This window comes from Accipiter gentilis, chromosome 28 (assembly GCF_929443795.1).
Source record: "Accipiter gentilis chromosome 28, bAccGen1.1, whole genome shotgun sequence".
NCBI classification, from domain to species: domain Eukaryota; kingdom Metazoa; phylum Chordata; class Aves; order Accipitriformes; family Accipitridae; genus Astur; species Astur gentilis.
The window spans coordinates 1827770-1851482 of NC_064907.1; the positions used below are offsets into that span (position 1 = coordinate 1827770).

Here is a 23713-nt window from a genome sequence, read left to right on the forward strand (position 1 = left end):
AACAGTTTGAAATATATCCAAACTGCTATAGGTAAAATTAACTACATGTTATATGAAGTTTCTAACACTCCCCCCCCAAAAAAAACCAAACAAAAAAACCCTCAAACAAATAAAACAACAACCACAACAAAAATAAAAAACAAACACAAGCAAACAACCCTAGCCTTGAAGACAGAATCCTTTGAAGGCAGCTCATTTGGAATCAATTTTCTAAGTACTGAGCACTCTGAGCATGCTGTCTGGGATTCAACCAGAAGCATTGGGGAAAAGTAACTAGCCAGCTATACTTTGATGATGTAAAGCTGATTAAAAGATTTTTTAATACCATTGGTGACTCAGATTAAAAAAAATAGGGAAGTTTTATATTTCATGAAAACAGACATATGGAATCACTATGCAATTGTACCATTTTAATCACTGTTTAAAACATTAGTTTGGCACTTGCTTATCAATATAGACTTGTTTTATGGTGGATTACTAGAATGTTTTGGAAGGCTCCCAATTTAGCTTAAAAGAGGAGTAAGTGAAAAACAAATGTGCTTTACATACTGCACTTAAAAGACACTGGGCCTAGACAAGTATTTTGGCTTCTTGCCTTCATACTAAATCTTGTTCTGAGGAAACAAGGATATTAATTGAAGTAGTACTGAAAATTAAAATATCCCAGGGAGACAAACACCTAAAGAAACATTACAAAAGAACTCTAAAAATAATCAGGTTTCCTCAGACAAAAATTAAAATTGAAAAACTGAGGGAAAGTAAGATATGCACAATGTCAATTTTCTTCTATTTCAAGCACGTTCTCTTAAAAAAACGCATTTTTGAGAAAATCTTTTACTTGTAAATAAATGATGGTTTTCAAAAGGAGAAAGTTTGCTACCTGACAACTACTGTCACCACCCCAGGAGACAAAAAAAAAATCCCAAACCCCCACCAACACAAATACTACCCCCCCAGCAAAGTCTGAACCTAGAGACTATCTTGCAAAGCAAGCCTGGTTGAAAACAGAATAACAACAAGATTTCATCCTTCAGCTTGAAAGTAGAAAGGCACATGCAATTCTTCCTGACAAGTGGAGAAGCTCAAGATGAGATACCCAGAGTCAGGCAAAAAAGTCACTCTAATTGCAACCACCAGAGTTTTCTACTTTTCACCCTAGGAGGCAGGAAAATGCTGGAGAGATTAGAAATCAGAAATGCTTTAGAAATTTTATTTCAATAATAAACACCTCCATTTTTTTTACTGACAAATGTGAACCTCATTAGCTAGATGACACTGCAAAGAGAAGTGAGATCATAGCTCAAACTGTGCAAGAACTCTATCTTTGAGTAGACTGGATTTTTTCTGCTTCATTCTCCCTCCCCCTTCAATAAAAACAATTACAAATTCAGAGTAAACAGATGTAATGTGGTATCAACCCCTAAAATTGAAAAATGAAGGACTTGGCTTTCCAGTGCTGTCAAGTATACTTGGCTTCTTTTGCAAAATTACATTATTTTTGTTAAACTGTAATAGTGAGTTACGACAAGCTGAAGTTCTAATAGCAAACTTTCAGTAGAAAAAAACGTTTTAAACTGGACAGGAAAACTAATATTCTTTTTCAACTGACTTCTGAAAAAATTATTTTAGATCACTTTACCACAAAAAAACCTCCACTCCTTAAAAGGAAATAACAATTTTAACCTAATGTAGGATTTACAACTCAGTAAGGTTAACATATTTCCTTCTAAAACAATACAATTTAAAATGCATCCAAGTAGTAAATGCAAGCTAGAAAATAAAATTTAGAAAATACATTCCAGAATGCTAACAGAGAAAAATAAACACACAAAACCCACAACACATATGAACAACATATGGACAAAAGCTTGTGCTTGTTGCTGTGGTTTTTATGCTGACTACAGCATCATTTAGCTGCAGTTTCAGAAACACTAAAGTGATTTCATAAAAACACCCTGCCACTGCCTGTCATCAGCTGTGAACAAGATATAAAGATCAAGATTTCATGCTCAGTCAGATCCACCTAGGAGTTCATTTCCCCAAACAGAAAGCTTTCTGTTGAGTTATGTCTCTGTCTGAAAGACATGCTAAGACAAAAGGAGAAGAAAAGGGGTTTTCTCCTGTTTAGTACTTTGATTAAAAGAGAAGCAATGCTGATGTTATAAATGTTGGGGGCAATATCTGATCATGATCCATACACACGCTGACAGCTTCATTACTTAGAAAATGTTTACACAGTCCTAGCAATCACTCACACATTATATGCTAAGAATCCAGTATTCTTGACTTTAGTATCCTTAACCTGGATAGTTCAGACTAAGAGCTCTGCAACTACCATTTGGTTTCAACTCTTCGCCCCAGCCCCCTCATTTCAGCACTGGCTTCCTGTGACTATTAAGCTTCTCTCACAGTTTTTAGTGGCTCAGTTTGATGCCACAGCAGAACAGTAGTCAATTTATCTGATCATTACTGTGTATCCAACAACTCTTTGAAGCCATTACAGACCAAGATCAAGCAATACTACTCTCTGAATTATATGACTACTTAAAGGAGGACCTGCCACTTGTGGACAATCTAAAGATATAGCTACTTTGAAGTCTATACGTAAGTAAATCCCTTTCTTATTCCAATAAGCCATATTCAAGCCTATACTGAAGGCTGCATGGGGAGAACAAGAAAAAAACAAGAAAAATTTGCCCATTAAAGTACTGTCAGAATTTAAACAGTAATGATCAATCTAATCATTAGTTACCATTTGATTGGAAGTCACTTAAATCTGCTGCTAAGCTACTACAGGGAATGCATCTATTGAAGCAGATCTATGTCCTGGATATTCATGTTTTCTTTATTGCTTTGTACTGCTGCTTACAGATAATATGACAAACAGCATCTTTTCCTTCCCTCTCGATCGCTTCTTGTGAAGTCAAATCAGGGGTCATTCAAACACAGCACAACACAACTTAGAGTGTTATAAGGCTGACAGCAAGCAGGGGTTTGGGAAGAAAGACAGCAAGTAGCCTGTCAACAACAAAGATGCCATAACCCAAACCAGTCCCTGTACTGCCAACTCAGTCCTCTCCCAGCTTTTTTTGTCCTCTGCAGCTGCAGGCAAAGACACCCCCCCCACCACACACATGCACACACAAAATTAACATCACTTCTCTGAAATAGCCATAGCTACATGAATGATTTCCATTGTATCATTGCTTTATCTTCATGCTTTATATTATTTATTCTTGTATTTTGTATTCTAGGTCATTTATTCCTAGTATATCCCTCTTTGTCACAACAGACATGACCAAAACCTCCAAACACCAACCCAACTAAAATAATTATGCTTTGTGTCTCTATCTTCAACAATTGCAGGTTAAAACAAAATGAAAGTCACCATAGTTTTACAGCTTTCTCATAAACTTTAAAACCCAAAGCAAGACTATATATATATGTGCACTTCTAAAACCTCGGCATGACTCAAATCTTCCTCAGGCTTAACCAGCAAAATTAGATTTGTTGTTAAGTTTTATTAGCAAGTTATCTACACTGAAGCATCTTTAATGATGGCTGAGAAAAGATTGAGAGGCCCACAAAGGAGCTCCCACAACCTGCATACTCACTGTTCTCCCTTACACGCAGGAGGAGCCCCCTCACATTTTTCCCCTTCTTCCTGACTACAAAAGGAACAACCCTCTCACTCAACATCTTATTTTACATAAGTGGGCCAGGATACTACAAAAGGCAGCAGACTGGTGGTGCGACTGGTATATGAGAACTACAGTAAAGACAAGACCTAAATATGATGTTTAGGGTAAAAATAGAATTTGGACAATCAGAAAATTATTTCTTGCTGTCCAAGGGCAGGCAACCTTTTCAGGAAGGAAACTAGTAGGTAAATGACAGCAGTATTTGAGCGTAGCTCAATCCAGTCAAACTGCTAAAAAAAAATAATAAATCCAAGAATTCACATCAAAATCTTGATTTATCAACAGCAGCTGCACTGCTTGAAGTATAAAAAGCATCAATATCACTGTGTGCAACAATACCTGTTGAATACATGTTTTGTACAGTTTAAGTAGAGCTGTACCCCTTCTGCATGAAACTTTAAGGCAATTTTACATAACAAACATATGATCTTAATTCCAAATAAAGTGCTCAAGCCTCTTTAAACTATGAGGGAAGCTCAGTGCTTGCACAATTACATGGTTTTCCCTGTCTGCCACACTTAAATAAAACGCAGACATCAGAAAAACAATCAGTTATACAAAAGTGTTTGTTTTTTTTAAATCAAGAACTGCTCAAGTGTTATGTTTGTACATAACCAGTGATAGACACATAGCAACTACATAACTCCAGCTTCGGGCAGCAAAAATGTATAAAGTAGTATGCTATTAAATAACTTAAAATCATCTTAATATGCAACTTCCAAAAATTACAAAAGCATTTTTACTTATGATACATTTAAACACGTGCAATTTACCTGTAATGCCTGGACTAGAAGGGTTAGATAAGGGCTTGGTGCCTTCTGATGACTGTTCTACACTTTTGGAAAGGGATCCATCTACAAGTATATCAGCTTCATCTATGTCATCGCAGGTCCCTCCAATCTGAAGGAAATGAAGTTCTCCACCTAAAATCATCACAGACAACAAAAGAAGAAAGTTTAGACAGGCATACAGCTAAACTCACAAAACAGGTTTGCAATTAAAGTGCTACACAATTATGACAGTAATTATGCAAGACCTGAAACCAGTAAGATTACACAGGAATACTCATTTTGCTTTACTACTACAAATTTTTTCAGAGTAAATGCAAAACAGAACTACGAGAAAACTGACTAGAGTTGTGAATGGCATCAAAGGAAAATAAAAAATATTAGGGGGGAGGGGGGTTAAAGGGTAATTAACTAAGGAAACCTTAATAGAAAACCAAATTCATAATCATTATGACGCTTTCCATAATCCAAATTATGTTTTTAAACACAAAATATTCCATCATGTCAGCTGAAGGCCTACACTACCTCATTTGTACAGGCTGCATAAATTCCCTTTTAAAGTTCAATATTTGAGAATTGAAGAATCACTTCCTCACCGAACTCTCCTAACTAAGGGGCTCTTCACAGTATTTCATCAAACCAGGAATTACAGCACTGATCAGGTCAACAGTCAAAACAGCAAGTCCAAAATTTTCAACGGACACAATGTTTTGATGGAAGCTTGAAATCATTCAAGGAAGTTGCCCATCATTCACATCATTTAGAGAGAAGTCACTGAGAGGGAATGCTCAATTTTACATAAGACTGGGGAGAGGGGAAAGGCTGTTAACAGTTTCAGAATTTACAAAAACAGTAAACAGCAGGATTTAAATAGAGAGGAAAATCCTAGGGTAGGCCTTCCTTAGTTGTTCTGAAAATTGATTACAGACTGTCCTTCAGCATCTGACTAATGTTATGACAAACACTGTTATGCAAATTATCAAGGTAACCTGAAACAAACCAACCTAAGATAATATACATAATAAAAACCCAAGATAAAAGCATAATCAGCAGGTACATGTTCTGAACTGTAAGAGGAGTGAAACAGAGCAATAGAAAGGCGCAGCGAGGCAGAGAGCAAGCAAGAATGTGAGAGGCACAGAGAGAGCTGGTACAGGTGTTTTTCTGGATCTCAATAAGAAAGGCACAACAACAAATGGCTTAATAAAATAGCTGTTTTAGCAAGACATAATAATAAGAGGATAATAATAGCTCGAATGACCAAAAAGGAAGAACCTCTCCATGGACAGGGTCTGTGCCATGGGAAAATCCACCCAGGGTCTGGGTGATGCTGCATGAAAGCAGGACTCCCAGCATCTGAAGGGACATGAGATTTTCTCACTGTCTATATTTCTCTTTTTATTCTATCTTATTGAAACAGCTACTTCATTAAGCCATTTGCTGGTGGGACCTTTCCCACTGAGATCCAGTAAGAAGCCTGTACTGCCCCTCTCTCAGCCCCAACCTACCTCACCCTGGTGCGGAACAGTATATCCCAAGTAGATCCCAATAGTGGAGAGGAAAAAAAATAATTCTACAAATAACACTTATAATGAATGTCCTTGAAATTAAACAGCTCACAAATGAACAATTTTCCTCAAAAAGAATTAGGGACACATTAAAAGACAGACCGTGACAGCTTCATTTGGTAATAAGCCAGACAGTTTGTTTCCCGTTCTGTTTACTGCTCAAAGATCAATGAACAGAATGATCTCAGTGATCAAAACCAGATAATCTGTCCTGGAAATAAAGTACACCCTCATGCAATGGAAGTTCAACATACTGACTTGCACCATCTACCAGTTTTATGGCTCACAGCAGGAGAAATACTGAAGAACTTCAGAAAACTGTGGGTTTTTCTAAAGGAAAGTTATGCCAAGGTCTCACTTATTCTGTAGATGGTTGAGTAGGGTTTGGTCTTAAAGAAACAAAACCTTGGTTCTCAAACCAAGTTTCCAAGTTTCTGTCACTAATCAACAGCAGCAAAAATTGTCCTTACCATTTTATCTATATTACAAGAGGAAGAGAGTCACAATCCCTGCATTCCTAAAGTCTCCAACACTTTTCCAAGAATTTTGTGCTAAAATTGAGATATCTCACTTCCTCATATTTGTTTTTAAAAAAGCTTCTGGGAAGAAGTTTATCCTGAACTTCAGTTATACACTATTAGCTACAAAATTTTTAGCGCTTATGCATGCTTTCCAAAGCCCTGCAGGTGGCTTTGTGTCTGTATCACAAAGGAGGCATTTGTTCCCCTAGAACATCCAAAGACAACCTTCTGATGATGCACGCTTAATTATTAATTTCAAAGACACCATAGTTACTATAGTAAAGTGCCACAAAAAAAAAAATCTGTGCGAAAGTCAATGCTGCCCCCTCTTTTTTTTTCTTTTTTTTTTTGCTTACGGTACACACACTACTATGCTGAAACACTGACTCGTCTGGTGCTTTCTAATGCCAGCCAGGTAGCAAACATTGTAAGTAATAGTTTATCGGAAAACTTCTCTGCTTGCATCACTTTGACAGAGGCAATAAATGCTTCTGTTGCACTACCAAGAAAATATGAAAGCTGACACTGACTTACTCAGTGATCACAAAGGAGGATAAATTAGAAACCAGCATCAATATACTTCCTGAAAATAACAGGTAACACATCCAAAATATTGTTAACTTAATTCTGAACTGTATTTAAAATCCGTAATTTGCTTGGACATGAGAACCTGGTGGGTTATATACAACAGAACATAAGAATGATAAATCCATCCAAATAAATCCGAACCTTCCTTCTGCCAAAACAGTTATCAGTTCCAGGAATGCAGCATTGGCACAATTTAGAGAACATGTCAGAGACCAAGCCACTACAGTCAAAGCCAATCTGCTGACATGTTCAGTATCCTGAACGTATCCTGCACTCTGGCAGGAGCCTGGAAGAGTGACACAATTGTCAATAGCAAATAACAACACAAGAGCATAGTTGAACAATACCTGAATAGTTAAAGAAATTAAGAAAATAAAGCCATACCACAGGAAACTACCCAGTAGACAACTTATAGTCCTCCTCATCTTACCACTGGCCTGTAGAGAAAGGGTAGCTCTAAACCTACTAGTTCAGAACACTTGAAAAATGTCCTCAAGAAAGCTTCCCCAAAACCTCACTCCAACAGAATTTATGCTATTCTTGGAGATTTCAGCTGTAAAATTACATGCCAGCTTATGAAAAAATAGAATGCAATTGAATAGGGACAAGTGAAAGTTACTATGCCTAGCAAGAAATAATTAAATACACTATTATGGGATGAAGAAAAATCAGCTAGCCAGCAGTTCTGTAAAAGATGCTCTCGTGAGTCAGAAGATAAACCTGATTCAATTTCCTGCTCAAAAGTGCAAACATCCCACTGTGTATATGCACACATGGTATGTACAGACTGCAGAGCTGCTAAGGAATTCTTCTCTTCCATTCTAAGACATTTGTAGTATTACTGTGCCTGATTTTGGGTATCTCGCCAAGAAACATGTGGACTGAGTTGAGCAGGTCTTCTGGGAGGAGAGAGTAAGGGGCTGTTCTCTTTCAATGCCCCTGAGGAAAGTTTAAAAGGATTGGAGATATTCAGCTTAAGAAAATAAATAGGAGGAGGAGGACAGTACCCAAAGAAACTCTGTCTTCCCCTCCTTTTTTGAGGCAATCTCTTTGCCGTGTTCATAAAATATAGTAATGACTCCAATCAGCAAAGATGATACCAGCTAAACACTAGGGGAAGAAAAAAAAATTAAAAATCATCATCAAGCAAGCAGTAGAAGAAATTCCTAGTAGGCTGTTAAATCTCCATGTTGAAGATCTTCGAAAACAGGCTGATCAGTACTCGACTTCTGAATGGGTAAGTGAAATTGATCCTGACTTGAAGATGATCTCTTAGCATCACTATCAATAGTAATTCTGATGTGGAAAAAACTTGACCTCTCCCCAGTCCCATTAGACCCCATTGCCTATGAAGGCAGAAAACTGAAAACACTAAATTGATTCCTGAACTTCAAATGCACCAGCACGCAAGGCTGACAAAGCCTAATGACATGGTAGAGACAAGTAAGATATCCAAACCAAACCAGAAAAAAGCTACAGAGAATAATTAATACACTATATACAACTCAAGCAAAAAATGTTATAACTGAAAGGTACAAGATTTGGGGCCATCCACTTCTGCCAGGCTTGCAACAAGAAATATTAGCACAGACAAATCACTTCTGACATACCAAACTCCAGTTTGAAAAAACACTCTCTCCGACAAAGGGGAGTGACTAGCGTCCTGGTTTCAGCTGGGATAGAGTTAACTGTCTTCCTAGTAGCTGGTATAGTGCTATGTTTTGAGTTCAGTATGAGAAGAATGTTGATAACACTGATGTTTTCAGTTGTTGCCCAGTAACATTTAGTCTAAAGTCAAGGATTTTTCACAGCCTCTCATGCCCAGCCAGTGAGAAAGCTGGAGGGGCACAAGAAGTTAGGAGGGGACACAGCCAGGGCAGCTGACTCAAACTGGCCAACAGGGTATTCCATACCATGTGACATCACATCTAGTATATAAACTGGGGAGTGTGGGGGGCAAGGAGGGATCACCAGTTGGTGATTAACGGGGCGTCAATCAGCAGGTGGTGAGCAATTACACTGTGCATCATTTGTATATTCCAACCCTTTTATCCATTACTCTCACTTTATTAGTGTTATCATTATTAGTTTCTTCTTTTTCTATTCTATTAAACCATTCTTATCTCAACCCACGAGTTTTAATTCTTTTCCCAATTTTCTCCCCCATCCCACTGGGTGGGGGGGAAGTGAGCGAGTGGCTGTGTGGTGCTTAGTTGATGGGTGGGGTTAAATCAGGACAACTAGAAAAACTCTTGTTATAATGTAACACTGCAGACAAGAATTTAGGAGAATTATGTATATAGAAATGAACATAAAAAAAGAATAATCACAAAACAGACACCACAAACAATCAGCAAGATACAAATGTACATGATGAGTTACATTCAGTGCTCATGGTCTTCTTGTACAGCTTCCAACTCTGACTCATTCAGAAATAGACCATATCTGAAAGAACTGATCCAATGTGATCTAGGAATTGATAATGCATGAGAGGCTGATTATGGAGCTTCAACTGGAGCTGGGTCTTTTTGTCTGTCAGCTCTGAAGCAATATAGACATAAAAGAGACCTGCTAGAACAAAAAAATTAGTGGAGTTCTTATGGTAAGCAAGTAGAAAAACTTCTTTTCCCCCCCCTGCTTTTCCCCAAACTACTTCCAAATAATAATTGAAATGAAAATATAACTAAATTTAGGCAACTACTGAAGAACCACTTCTTAAAAGTCAAATTGACTTTCTGTTGAGAAATTTTTTGCTAGATGTAATGCAGAGACAAACACTAGCATTTTCAACAAGACCCAACAAGGAAATGATTTATTGTAAAATCTTCACTCAACACAGACATTCAAAAACTACATTTGTGAAAGAATAAGACTGCAAATTTTAGGTGAGCATAATCCAGGAATGCTTCACTCACTAGAAGGAACTCAAGCACTCAAACACATCATACAGATTTTAACACCTACTCAATCAGTCTGGCAGGGAAGTACCTGCTTCACCACAACAGAATGAACATTTCCACTTTTTGTAGCATTATTTGTTTGAAATGCCACCTCACTTTCCTATTTGATAGTATTTCTTCAGAGAGCTTCAGACACTGAAGTTCGTAACTTGACAAGGCAGAACATCAGTAGCAGTGAAAGACAGAAAATAAACAATTCTTAATGATCTTTTAAAAAAATACTCCCAGAAACACAAATATGCACAATTTTCAAAACTGCCAAAACAAAATACAAGCAGAGATTTGCACCTTTATGTTAGATAAGAAAAGGAACACTTCAGACATGTTCATTTTTCCACCTCATTCCATATTCTAAAGCAAAGTTCAACAAAATTGCCTGAATGGCAAACACAGTTGAACAGCTAAACTAAGGAAACAATCCAAACCAAACCCAAGAAAAGAAAAAAGTTAAATGTATACTGTGGACCATTTTCTTAAGTGATTTTTAGTAGGACTGTAACTTAAAAAAAGAAATATAATTAGATGAAAACTGAGATGTAGAGAAGTCAGTGACAACTGTAGCTCTGGAAATTTATGCATCCAAACCAAACTATATCTGATCCTCTTAAACACCAGATAATAGGCTTCAAATATCACCAAAAGACCACCCTACAGCTGTAACCCTATTCAAAAACACTATCTGCCCGCATAGTTTCATAATAAAGAATTTTACTTGGTTTGGATGCTACAAAAGCAGAATTTAAGCTGTTTTATACTAATGACACAAGACAAAACATTTAAAAACCCCATATGATAACACACAAAGCACTGCTAAGAGGGATATTAACTACAGTCTATCTTGGCCAAGGGGAAGAGAAGAAAGCCGAATACAGAGATTAAAGTCCACTATGTTTGCATAACAACTGGAATCAAGAATATACTCGCACATTTCCCCCCAGAGGTCAGCTCTAGGTAATCCTTGCAGAAACAGAGAAGCACCCTAAACTGACACCAAGAGATAACATTTTGAAGCAGGATAAGAAAAATTATTCCAAACTCAAAGATGGATGATGTCAACTACAGGTCTAGAACACCTTTACATAAAACCCCTCAAAACCTGAAACACCCAGTCACACAGAGGTTTCTTTTCAGTTATAACTTAATGGCAGCTATGGGAAAAATTATATGATATACCAACGAAAATAATATGTCAACAAGCAGGAACAGCAGGAAAAAAAAGGCTCTTCTGCATCCAAAACTTTCAGACACTAAGACACTGAAGTACCTCTTTGTCTACTCCCACCATCCAAGCAAGTAAACAGGAAAGAATATACTGCTCAGCTTACATTCTTGAATAGTTTTCCAACAACATCCAAGCATTTCCAGTGCATGTAGGTTCCAAATCTTCTACTTAACATTTTCACTTACATCTTTGCACTAAAAGCCACTTGCTAGAAGTATTAATGTTGAATACATCAGTGAATATAGCTATTCTACTTTCAACACATATCTTCCTAATGCTGTCAGAATGCAGGCACCATCCCATATGTGGCAGTAAATATGGACAAGCATATATATAGATTTTGGAAGAAGCCTAAGAAAACTGCATTTAAAAAAAAATAATAATTAAAAAAAAGTATCTTCAGCCACCTAGCAGATAAGCAAGCAATTTTACCCACTTACAGCAGAAAGACTGAAGGATGATTATGATTATGATTCAGCACAACAAAAATTATGTAAAACCTATTCCTTGCATCAAGTTATTCAAATGTACAGTAAGATATAGGATAAAAAATGTATATTAATAGCTGATCTTTCTGATTTGCTTTTCTTTTTAGTATTCCTGAACTTCATGCAGTAGTTATTTATAAACATTTAAGATCAAGTTACAAAGCTTCATATTTTGGCATAAATATTAGGCCTGCAAGGCTTCAGACAGATCTAGTATCAGACCCTGAAATCCAGACTTCTAATGGACATTGATGCCAAAATAGCTGTGATGGCTTTTCACTTAATTTCTCAAAAGTAAGAAAAATTATACCAGGTGAAGTGACTGAAACGTTAAAAAAGGAATGAAAATTGAAAGCTTCTAAAGACATTTAAACAATGAAAATAATGAATTCTGAAGTTCATTCTAATTTGGTTGCAGAGCAGAAAAATCAAGTTCCAAATAGAGGTGCAGTGGGTGTAAATGAAAGATAAGAATAATCAATGAAGAAAAAAACCTGAAGAGGTAGCAAAGTACTATATTCAAAAGAGGAAACTTGAGGGCAGAGGGATACCTGTCACATATAGGACTGCAGAAGAAAAAACCAAAACCCCAGTCACCTTAAAGGCAGCAAGAACAAAAGAAGTCACAGCAAAGCTATTTGTAAATTACTCGATTGATAGTATAACACTCTCAGAGAGAAAAAATACAGAGATATTTAACGAAAAAGCAGAATGATGTGCTTGTCTATTATGAGGAAGAGGAAGTATTCTCCAGTCAGTAAAGGAGGTGGTGGTTATCTAGGCAGAAGAGACAAATACTCCTACACACACAGAATAAATGCTCCCAATTCAGCAGACCTGCATATCTTACACTCAAAAGTCCCAAAACATGTTTAGATAATACCCAGTGCTACAAGAATATAATTACCATACACACTAACACTGGATGGGAAAGTACCATGCACAGTAACAATAAGCCCTTTAACTTTTATCATTAATCTTAAAACACAAGACAGAATAGATTTGATGTAAAAAAGAAATGAATAGTAGTACAATTCTGTAGAAGAAACCTTAGCAAGGTTTGGTTTTTTTTAAATGAGATTGCAGTTTGATCAGCAAAGTGTAGGTAAAAACATTATGACATGGATATGATATACTAACAGTTTTCAAAGGCAATTAACCTTTCAGTTAGAGCTCCATTTTAACTAGGAAAAACCACGCATTATTAAATAAATCTAAAAACAGTTTAACAGACATTTCTTCAAAACCAGTTACCAAAACGGAAAAATTTAGTAACTATGAATGTTTCCATTGGGAATCTGCAAACATAAATACTACTGGCTAATGTGAAGTTTTCACCCATACTAAAAAAGCAAATCTAAGATCTCCACTGCTAAAACTCTTGGTGGGTAAGTGATAAGCACAGGGCCCTTAACAGACAGGAGATTTTTACAATAAGCTTGACTTCATCTGTTGGAAATAAAGTGGTAAATCTGGTATGAGTTTAATAACCCCTTACAGGAGGACTGTGTGATCAACATGACACCACCATGAAAGAAGCAAATGTGTCAATTTAAATTCTTCTAGTAGAGATAAAAGTTCAACATGATATTGGTGGAAGTTCATCTGAAATGTGTGAACCATCCCAACAGCTTAGCCCCTCTGAGAGGCTAAGCGTTTCCACCAGAGCTGCATTCAAGTGCAGGAGAACTGAGACATTGGTGCATGGAGGAACTCAGCTGGATGACAGCCAGAGCTGTTTCTACTGCCCCAATGTAACGCAAGGAACAGAGGAGGTGTCTGGTGGTCTAGGCACTTCTGTGAAGTAGCAGTTGCCTGGACTTGAGTTACACTCCCCTCCTACCTGCCTCCTTCGCCCAAAATATCTTGTGTTCATTTTGAAAAAGATTTAAGAATCCTGCATGGATCGTCTGGTTCTCATGCTCAAGAAAGTGTAATACCAATTGCAAAAGGCTGAAGCAGAACCATCAGCCCTATCTGAAAGAAGATAAAACTGACCACTCTAATAAGGTGTAAAAGCATTATCTTCTCTACCCTCTTGAATATGGCCAGTTACGGACAGGAGACATTCTTCCGAAATGTGGATCTCTAGCACAGAAATAATTACATACAAGAATTACTTGAATTTGTTTTAGATTTAAGAAAATCTGTGCCTCTACAAGAACAAATTTCTTAAGAGATTAATATCTATATTTAAGACGAGGAATTAACTAGAGTCCATGGTCCCTAGAACAGAATTAAACTGTACATAAATTCAATGGAATTTGCCTATTACTGTTTTGAAACTTAGATTCTAACATTCTATAATATTATCCAAATACAGTCAAATCAAGCATTAAAAAAAAATTTTTAAAGAAAAGTCTTACCTTTGGTGCATGCACATAATCTGTCTGTGCCCGAACAGTATATCACAGAGACAAACATATCTGGTTCCTCAGTGCCCTCTTTTTTAGGTGGCTCCACTTTGGCCAGAATTTCAAAGTTCGAAAGATCTAGTATTTTTACATATCCTCCCTGAGTGGTTATTACCAGGTGCCCAAGAGTAGAGATCTCAGATCTTCTCTCTCTCCCACTGCCACTTTTAGAAGTTAATTGTATTTCCTCTACAGGCTCCTCACAGTCATCGTCTCGATTATCCAATATATCTGGTGGGAGCAAAATCATTGAGGTAATTGTGTCTTGGGGGTCTTTGATATGCTGGATTTTTACTGGTTCCTCCTCTAGAGTAACTATTCTAGTGGCATAATTCATCTTATAAAGTACTAGGTATCCACCACTAACACTTCTCTGTTCAGGTTGAATTATTAAAGGAGTTGGTACATCTGCTGGTGACTCATGTTGGATTACATCAATAGTCGTGCCATTCACTACAGCAAGACTGGATTCTAGCTCCCCCTTCCTTCTATTACATAGTGCCGAGTTTAATTTATTTAAATTATTCAAGGCCTCTACTTGATTTATTGCACTCAGAGATTCGACAGGACAAGTCCGCAGTCCTACTAACAAATGAACTCCATCTGCACAAGGAGTGATTGAATCTACACACAGGTTCTCCTCCTCTGCAAACTTTGGCAGACGCAGGCACTGAACCAAAGTCCCAGGCTTGGGAACCATAGAGCTCCACTTGTCCGAGTCTGGAGAAGTTAGGTTGGCTGCAGCATCTGCAAACTGCTGAATGTAAGTCACAGGTGGATCCTGTAACAGCAACTGTTCCTGACTGTCCAGCTCCATTTCAATGATCTGTGGAACTGTGAAACCATCATCATGTATGCTTTTACTCATAATATTGTTCATCTGTGAAAAGAGTTTTCCTGCTTTTTCATCAGACTCCTTAATGCTGTATAGCAGCAATACAGGTAAAGTCCTCCTTACCAGAGGGGAATTCAGTTCTGAATTAGTGCAGGATTCATTGTCAGTTGATCCCTGTTCCGAGACACTCTCACCTCGAGTCCTACTTAAGCCATCCAGCGACCTCTGAGAGTTACTGCTAACAGGAGAGGTAGCAGGTGATTTGTACATTAATAGACCTCCAGCTAATAAACAAGGAAAGGGAATGTTGTGTTGTTCTAGATGTTTTTCCTTCATCTTTTCACTCTTACAGTTGGCCAAACAGGGATTTGCCCCAAGTTCTTCTAGATCCTTAACTGTGTCTTCCAGAACATTTGCAACAATTTCCCACTGAAGTTTTTCAGGTTGCTGAAGAATGCTGAGAGCTGTTATATCAAGGCTGACTTCCATAGTTTCTTTTTGTGATGTATGCCCTTTAAAACAAAAATGTTTAACATAATATATGTTCAAAAAAAGGAATCATATTGCATATATTACGGACTTATCCTTGTAATTAAGCAACAAAAAGTCACTGCTCTACAGTTTCAGAATGTTAAAACATTCCATATGTTCAAGATTTCATAGTCAAGAAACAACAGAAGAGGCCCAGAAACATTCCTTCCACATAAACTAATGGTTCTCCTAATTTTATCAACAAGAGTGAAAGTAAAGAGAACAGGACATTAGCCTTTGTAACAAGTCTCCCAGTAAACAGCATTATCTTTCTACCTATTATTCTACTTAGGCTAGACAACCATACTGAAATCCAACTAATGTAATCAACTCAATTCATGTTCTGCCACCTATTATTCTCCTTCCTTCCTAGACAATCCAGTACCATCAAAAATCTACAGTTCTGCAGATTCATTCTCCAATTTTAGTTGAAAAACATGTCATTTTACACTAAAACTTGACACTTCCCACCATGTAGCAGACCACCTAGCAGAAAGAACTCCAAGCTATTATAAAACAAAACCCAGTAAAAACTTGAGAGATAGCCTGATCAAATTAAACAGGAATAACAATTAATCAGAAGAGTTCAACTAAGTAATGTATAGATTTAAAAGATTATAAAGGACACTGTATAAACCCAGATTAAGAGGTGACTTAAGCATAAATGACAGAGCACCACCTTTGCCAATACTTTTGTTGAAAAAAAATCCTTTTTACATCTCACGTCTATTTCCTTGTGTGTATGCACATGCACGTTCTTTTTTTCCGCACTTGCTAATCCTTACTCAAAGATGTAAACTGGATTATGGAAAATAAGCATGTAATCCTCCCTCCCACCAAAATTTCTGATTCAACCTCTAAGAAAATAACACAAGAACACCATGTGTAGCACTGTTCTGCTTCCATATGAAATCTTTATTCAGGAAGAGAAATACTGTATCAAAGTGCATACCCACAGGGAAACAAAAAAGATACAGGAACTCTCTCCGACAATCCCCTGAATTTAAAGGGTTTTGTAGAGCTGTAACTTGTTCCCGTTCTAAGTAAATTCTTTTAACTTGGTTTTTGTGTTTTATTGACACCAAAGATAAGCAATGCTTGCTGTCAAATAAGACATTTATTAACCAACAAAGTAGGGTTTTTCTTTTTTCCTGTATGTAATCTCTCTACCATACAAACAGTGACTTAATATTAGCATTGCTTTCAAGGTCAATCTTTTTTCTTTTTTTCTAATACAGTGAATATAATATCATTGGTTTTGACAGGGCTTTTTCAAAAGCCTGGGAAGAACTATTTCCCTCCCGACCTTTAAACTATTACATGGATCAGACATAACGTACCTGTCACAGATTCCGATCTGGAATGCTCTTCACTATCTGAATCCTCCAGTAGGTCATCACTGAGAAAAAAAAAGTATGAGTGACACCATGTACACTGTAGCTGCATTCTTATTTTTAATTAAATTTTTTTAAAAATTTAGTAAAAATTACAAGTGTATTATAACCTGGCACTTCTTTTGGTCAGCACCGTACATTCATTAATGAGTTGGTCACTGACACTAACAATATAAAGATTCTTTTCCCTCTGTCATCAAACCAGTAGACCAGCTTTCCATTTGCCTCATTCTATTATTGTATTCCCAACAATCCAGACATAACTGGAATTAAAATGAAAGCCTGTTCTCAGGAATCTTTCCAAGAAAAACAAAACCAAACAATCAAAACCTCTAAGAACTGATGGCACCTTCTTCAAAGTTCCTCAAAATAGTCTCTGAAAGGTGGAGCTGCCAGACTGGTCTTTAATTCTACCAAAGCAATTCTGTAGCTAGTACAGAAAGGGTGTATGAACAATGTGTTGCTTTTTAAAAATACTAACAGATTAATCTTTTTTTTTTTTTTCTTTTTCATAAAAGCAGATTCTGTTCAAGATACCTCTTCAAGAGAAATAGGCCCTTCAGTAGTTCTAAGAATACAGGAAGATTTTACACATCTCACTTTTCCAATAGAAGAAAGAATTTCCTATTACAGGCTCTTTACACAGAAGAACAGTAGTAATGCCTTTGCAGCCTCAGGTGTAACTACTCACAGTACCAAGAGGGATCCCCAAATTTCAACAAACTGGATGCTTCCTCCTCATGCCCAAGAAATAGATCTTTTTTGGCTCAAACCTGATCAACCTTCACTTCATAACAAGACAGTGACAATTCAATACTTCAATTCTCATCCAGCCTCCCCTTGAGTGGGAAAGTGATAGTAAATGTCATAGAGATTAAGTGAAAGATGCTTAGTTCTGAGCGGTATGATTGTATTACCCTTTAACCAGCTCTTAAAATTGGCTTACTTCTTTGACTCCCAAGGAGTTTACAGCCCTAAACTACAGTACAAGTCTAGGCCCCAGCCGTTGTTAGGCCCCACACTGATGTTGCCCATGTTTCTACATACCCTCTTCAGGAGGGCAAGCTTCATATTTGCTATGCAGTACTACAGGAATCACACCAAACTTAAAACCAAAGATTTACTTTCCTGTGCATGTAGCAGTGCTGTTACTTTCCATGATGCTGAAGTTTAAGAATAAACAATCAGAAAACTAGCAAGACTCCCTGAACACCTTTTGTCCTAAGTTTCCCAACAATTATTCACTCTTTTGTTTGAGTTTTGGTAATATGAAAAAGGAGTTTTCAGTATAGACTGTAAGAAGCATAAATGAAAGAATACTGCTTTTTCTCACACGACACTTTCTAAGCACTGGCATACCCTCTAGCTTATCTAAAAGCTTGTGACAGGACTGTCTGATTATTTAGAGTCTGTATGCATGTATTAAAGGTACAAAATGAAAGCAATTCCTAGCACATCCACGTCATTTATTTTCAGAATGACATAACCAGAAATTATGGAGAAGCAATCAGAGAAAAGCATGTTCCAGAAGTCCACAAATAGCCTTTACTTTCAAAACCTGAAATGCATAATCCATAACTAAAATGAAAAGCTGTTCCAAAACTTATATCCCTTTCTCTTTTTTCTCTGCCTCTGGGACATCAGGGCAGCAAAGAGATCTGGTATCTCTCTGTTAGTGGAGTATAAAAACTGAAACAGCAGGAATAAAATGGAACTGGCTTTAAAGATAGAAATCTAGATTATTGGTTTTTAAGTGTTGAATTGTGTACAGATACACACTAATTAAAAAAATTATCTCTGTGAAAAAAAAACTTACCAATCTTATGTTTCACAAAGCATGACTTAACTAAACAGCATTTACCAGTTACACAGCAGCATTTCATATTTCTAATTTCATAGATCAACATACCTGTCTCCTTCTAATTTTGGTATATCTGAGCAACTAGATGAATCTTCTAGCCATGCTAATGTTGGTCTCCTTGAGTCAACCCCTGAGCTCTGTTCTCCTGATAACACAAGTTGCTGCACAATAGCTGGATCATATGCATTGATCTCAAATTTTAAGTGGACCTGAGAAATAACAAAAAACAGAACATACCTTTGATTTAAATCGAGATAGGCTTAATCAATAATTAGTTAATAAAAACTCATTTTTTATATTGTATACCTTCATAAGTTTGGAAACATCCCATATGCAGATCTTCCCTCGTTTTGTTGCAGCAGCTAGAAAATGAGGGCAACTTCCAGATCCAAAGCAGGCTATTCTGTCAGTGCCATCTGTGCAGGGAAATTGTGCTGGACTTGTTGCCAGTGTGACTGAAAGAGGTACATTCTGAGTGTGCTCACCCTTGACAAATGGGCAGTTTGGGGAATGTCTCTCATGTTCAGACCTTTTCATATTAAAAACAAACATAGGAAACATTGATTTCTTACTGTGAAAAACATACACAGCATATACAAACTCAGCCCTTGAAGTAAAGCTGGAACTGAACTGTTTGAACTGCATTGCAGTCAGTCATGCAAGAGAGTTCTGAAGTTACTAACACAGCCTTCCCTGCTGTTTCTCAATAGCAGACTGCATTAAAGCCTTTGATCACTTAATGGAGATTCATATTCAAATGGAGGAATCTACACAGTGCTCTTAATATAATTACTCCATTTAAAAAAAATAATTCTCCTATAGGCAGTAGCTCATCATGTCCTCATGAAGAAAAGTACGGATTAAATTGTACAGAATGCACATTACGATTCCACTGTTATGAGATATATTATTATAAATAACCTTAAGATGAAGCAATGTCCTGTCTTTAGTTCTACACCCACACTTATAAAAATAAAAATTGGAGAGTCCTGAATGACACATTGACCAAGAAAAAAACCTTCTAATTTCAATATAAACCTAAGGCAGAGACATGGCAAAGAGCAATTACACTACTATAAAATGTCTGGAACCTAACAAGGGAAAGGAGAAGACAAGGACTATGAAAATAATGTTACAAAGTATAGTTTCCAGCAAGCCAGGAATCTGATGTGCTCTAATAACATTACAAGTTACCAAATAATCAAGACAAAAATTACATTAAGAACTCTTTTAAAATCAATATAAGGTCCTGCATTTCTGTCACTATGCACAATTTTAGCTGACCCAGGAAACTAGTAATGGATCTCGCAACTTCACAAAAAAACACAAATATGCACTGCATGGCCATTGCAGTTTAAGAACTTAGAAAAAGATGTGTTCTGGTCACAATCATACAGAAGACTGAGTTTAGATCCCTGCAAATAAATGTTGGCTGTCATCTTTGCCATGGAACAATTTGCAATGAAATAGCAAATCAGAATTAAGAAACAAAACTGACTACAATTTCTTGGGTTTAGTATTATACAGAAATTTGACATAGTACAGGGAATTATTTTGTGGTTTGTCCCATGGAATCATTCTGGAAATCCATTCTTGTCAGTGACACTCCCTAAACTCACCAGAAATCCCATCAAGATAATGTTGATCTTTGTCCTCCAAAGATTTCTAACCTCTTTAGCACAAAATTAAGTCTACTCCAAACATCATTACACTTACCAAGGTTCATCTGTAGGCTCCCAGCATACCAAACACACACTACAGGTAAAGCACATGGCTCTGTCATCTCCTGATGAAGCAGGCTATAAAAATAAGAAACACTTGAAATTTATATAGCTATGCACTACTTTAACTAGGTGATCGAGTCCTCTCCCGCTTCTAGTGGCATAGCAAAGCACCACATCAAATGTATAAAAGGCAACAAATTACATACTATAAAGTGGAAGTATTTCACATTTGAAAAAAAAGGATGCACCACATTACTATAGAAGAGATTCAGAACCAACACCTATGCAAGTCACTGGATAAAAACCATATAGACGCAGAACAGAACTCAGCATCTCTGCTAAGACTTTTTCCAAAGAAAAAACATTCATGAAGTTCAAAAAATTTAGAACCTCAGCAGAATAACTGTACATGCTTGGAAAAACAGGTTAAACAACTATTTCTTACTATGCCTGAAGGAATATAATTATGTCTGCTGGAATATAAAGCATTCTATATCACTCCTCTGCAAAGAACACTTACTACTAGCTGAAGTGACAGAGGAAAAAGAATGGAAATTTCCATTCTCTTAAAATTTTGCATTTTCATGACCACATTTCAAGTCACCAAGATATGTTTGGGAATATGCAGATGTAATTCTAACATATGAATTCTCTGCATTTCTCCTCCTGAACAAGCTTAAGTCCTCCAAAAGCTTTACTCACTTGAACCTGCCAGGCTTTGCAGGTGACATGAGACGGACAATATTGATGTCAAACGACATGCACTGCCTAGCCATCATTATCTAAATCCATACCATAAATCATTTTTTTATGGTAGAAATCATTTCAAAGAATGAAAAATGGAAATAAGCAAAAGTAGGGGAATAAAATGTTGAGGTTGTATTTAGTCACTAAGCTTAATAATTTAGTAATGTGATCTAGGACCATTGTTTGTTACAATACAGTTTAAGTCCCACTAAAGAAAAGTATAGTTAGAGACATCAATGTCAAGCTTATTGCTTCTTTTGCTTTACTTATAATATAAAAAGTAAGGATATTTACTCAACAATCTAACAAGGACAAAGAGAGACTCTATGTAACAACCAACTTGATCTTTATTATTGCTGTTTAACTCGGATCAATTTGATACTTAAAAGTGTTTTATATGCTGAAGTTCAGAACAGTATTTTCTGTGATCTGTACAAAAAAAAGAAGCAACCTCAAGGCATGGAAAAACCATAAAATTTAAAAAAAAAAAAGAAAGAAAAGAGCTGAATGACAAACTTTTTTGTTTTAGTTTAGTTTTTTAAATGGATTCCTTCAATGATTCAAAAAACATAATGAAACTTTTTTCCCCTGCTCCCCAAACCTTCAACTAGTGGACAAATACTAAGAACAAGTAAACCTTTTACCTGGTGATAGAACCCAGCTTGAGCCATAGGATCTGGCTGTGCCCACCTATAACCCACATGAGGCCATGAAGTGAATGTCTCCCGTCTGTTAGCTTCACTATACATCAAAGACCTACAAAGGTGAAAAATTCTACATTAATCAAAACTGCCACTTAGAATAAAAAAAGTAAACTATTCATGAGATATTTTCAATGCTTTAGTAACCATTAGAAATACCACAGATAGTTTTAAGTATAAGTTACAGATAACCATCATTAACAATTACAGAAAAGTTACAAAGTTCTCTCACTTGGGTGCCTGAAGTACATCCTCAGCAAAAGACCAAAAGCAATACAACAACCTACAGGCCTTAAAAGCAAGAGTAATAAAATAAGCTTCCAGGTAGCCTATTTGGTCTAACTGCAGAAAAGCATCAGATATCCAAAACCACTCTGCATTTAAGGAAGATGCAGAATCTAGCCCAATAGAACTGCTAGAGAATTATTTTTTTGAACATGACTACTGCAAAAAATTGGCTTTATTAGTTGAACAGATATGAATATGCATATTTAAAAATACTCCAAAGCAGTATTTTAGGCATAACTGAATATGTGGTACAAACCCCCCAACATTCATCCCTCACTGCATACTATAATACTTAAAAATTATAAGCTACTAGGTCACAAAATATGAACTCCTCTGCAACTCAATAGCTACAGAGAAAAGAAGCTCCTCTCTTTTCCAGCTTTATTCAGTGCATGTCCCTTATCTGAAATAGCACATAAGAAACAACTATCAGCTTTTCTTTTTTCTTGACAGAATTTTCTTCTCCAGTATCACCCCAAGAACTAGTGCTACTAAACAGAAAAGTGCGTCACTTGTTTCTGCCCCTGAGTTTCAGGAGATTTTTGCTGTCTTATAAAGAGAAAACATATATTAAACATTTCCTACCAAGGAAGCAAACATTCTTGCAACACCCATATAGGGGCTGTCTTAACTTGACATTATACAATCTTGAGAGACAGATCTCGGACAGCTCTAATCAAAAATACAATATGGCGAGGTACAGATAGACCTGGAGGCTTGGGCAGGTGAAATAAGAGACAAAATCAATTTCATTAGAGCTGCAAGAAATGATAATATGCTTGCAAAATGATATTTGTATAGAAACTTTCAAGAAGGAATGAATTTATAGACTTAGATTTACCAGTATTCTAACTAGTCTGGGCTTATGAAGGCTAAAATAATGGGCTACTCGCGTGTGTACACATTATTGGTTGGATCAGAAAGAGATGAAGCAACAGTCTCAGGTAAAATTTTCTGATCCCAAACACATAGCAGATGACTAGAGAGTTCAGAAGCAGCATACATTCTGCAAACGTAACAACTTCCTAAACTCCTAAAACACAAAATATGGGCATTAACTCTTTCTTGTATGAAGGAAAAGGAATTGATTTCATGATGCAGCAGAGTATGTATACTTTAACTTTGGTAGACAAATGAGTGCTCTCTTTGCATTCCGAAGAGGCATACATATGCTCTTAGAGCTATGCAGTTTCTGAACATCTCAACACTGCAGTCTCAGTAAGGTTTCAGTATAGTTTGAGTAAAGCCAGTAACTTAAGTAACTAGTCATACACACCTGACTGTTCAGGTAAAACCCATAAGCAAACATGATGAAGAGTAAAGCCTAGGTGAACATATCATATTAATGTGTTACAATACCACCTAGGGACCTATATTTAAGG

General features: G+C 36.7%; 1 protein-coding gene across 5 annotated transcripts in view; it reads right to left on the reverse strand.

Moving 5' to 3' along the window:
• BIRC6 (baculoviral IAP repeat containing 6) overlaps positions 1–23713 on the reverse strand; it is a 186006-nt gene that overhangs the window by 142175 nt on the left and 20118 nt on the right. For all 5 annotated transcript variants that reach the window (XM_049830566.1, XM_049830564.1, XM_049830565.1 and 2 more), the window contains exons 5-11: positions 21987–22098; positions 20588–20670; positions 19178–19400; positions 18920–19080; positions 16957–17015; positions 14203–15597; positions 4475–4624 (exon numbers count right to left, since the gene is read on the reverse strand). In XM_049830566.1, coding sequence (XP_049686523.1) covers positions 4475–4624; positions 14203–15597; positions 16957–17015; positions 18920–19080; positions 19178–19400; positions 20588–20670; positions 21987–22098 — 2183 coding nt within the window. The remainder of the gene's footprint in view (positions 1–4474; positions 4625–14202; positions 15598–16956; positions 17016–18919; positions 19081–19177; positions 19401–20587; positions 20671–21986; positions 22099–23713) is intronic.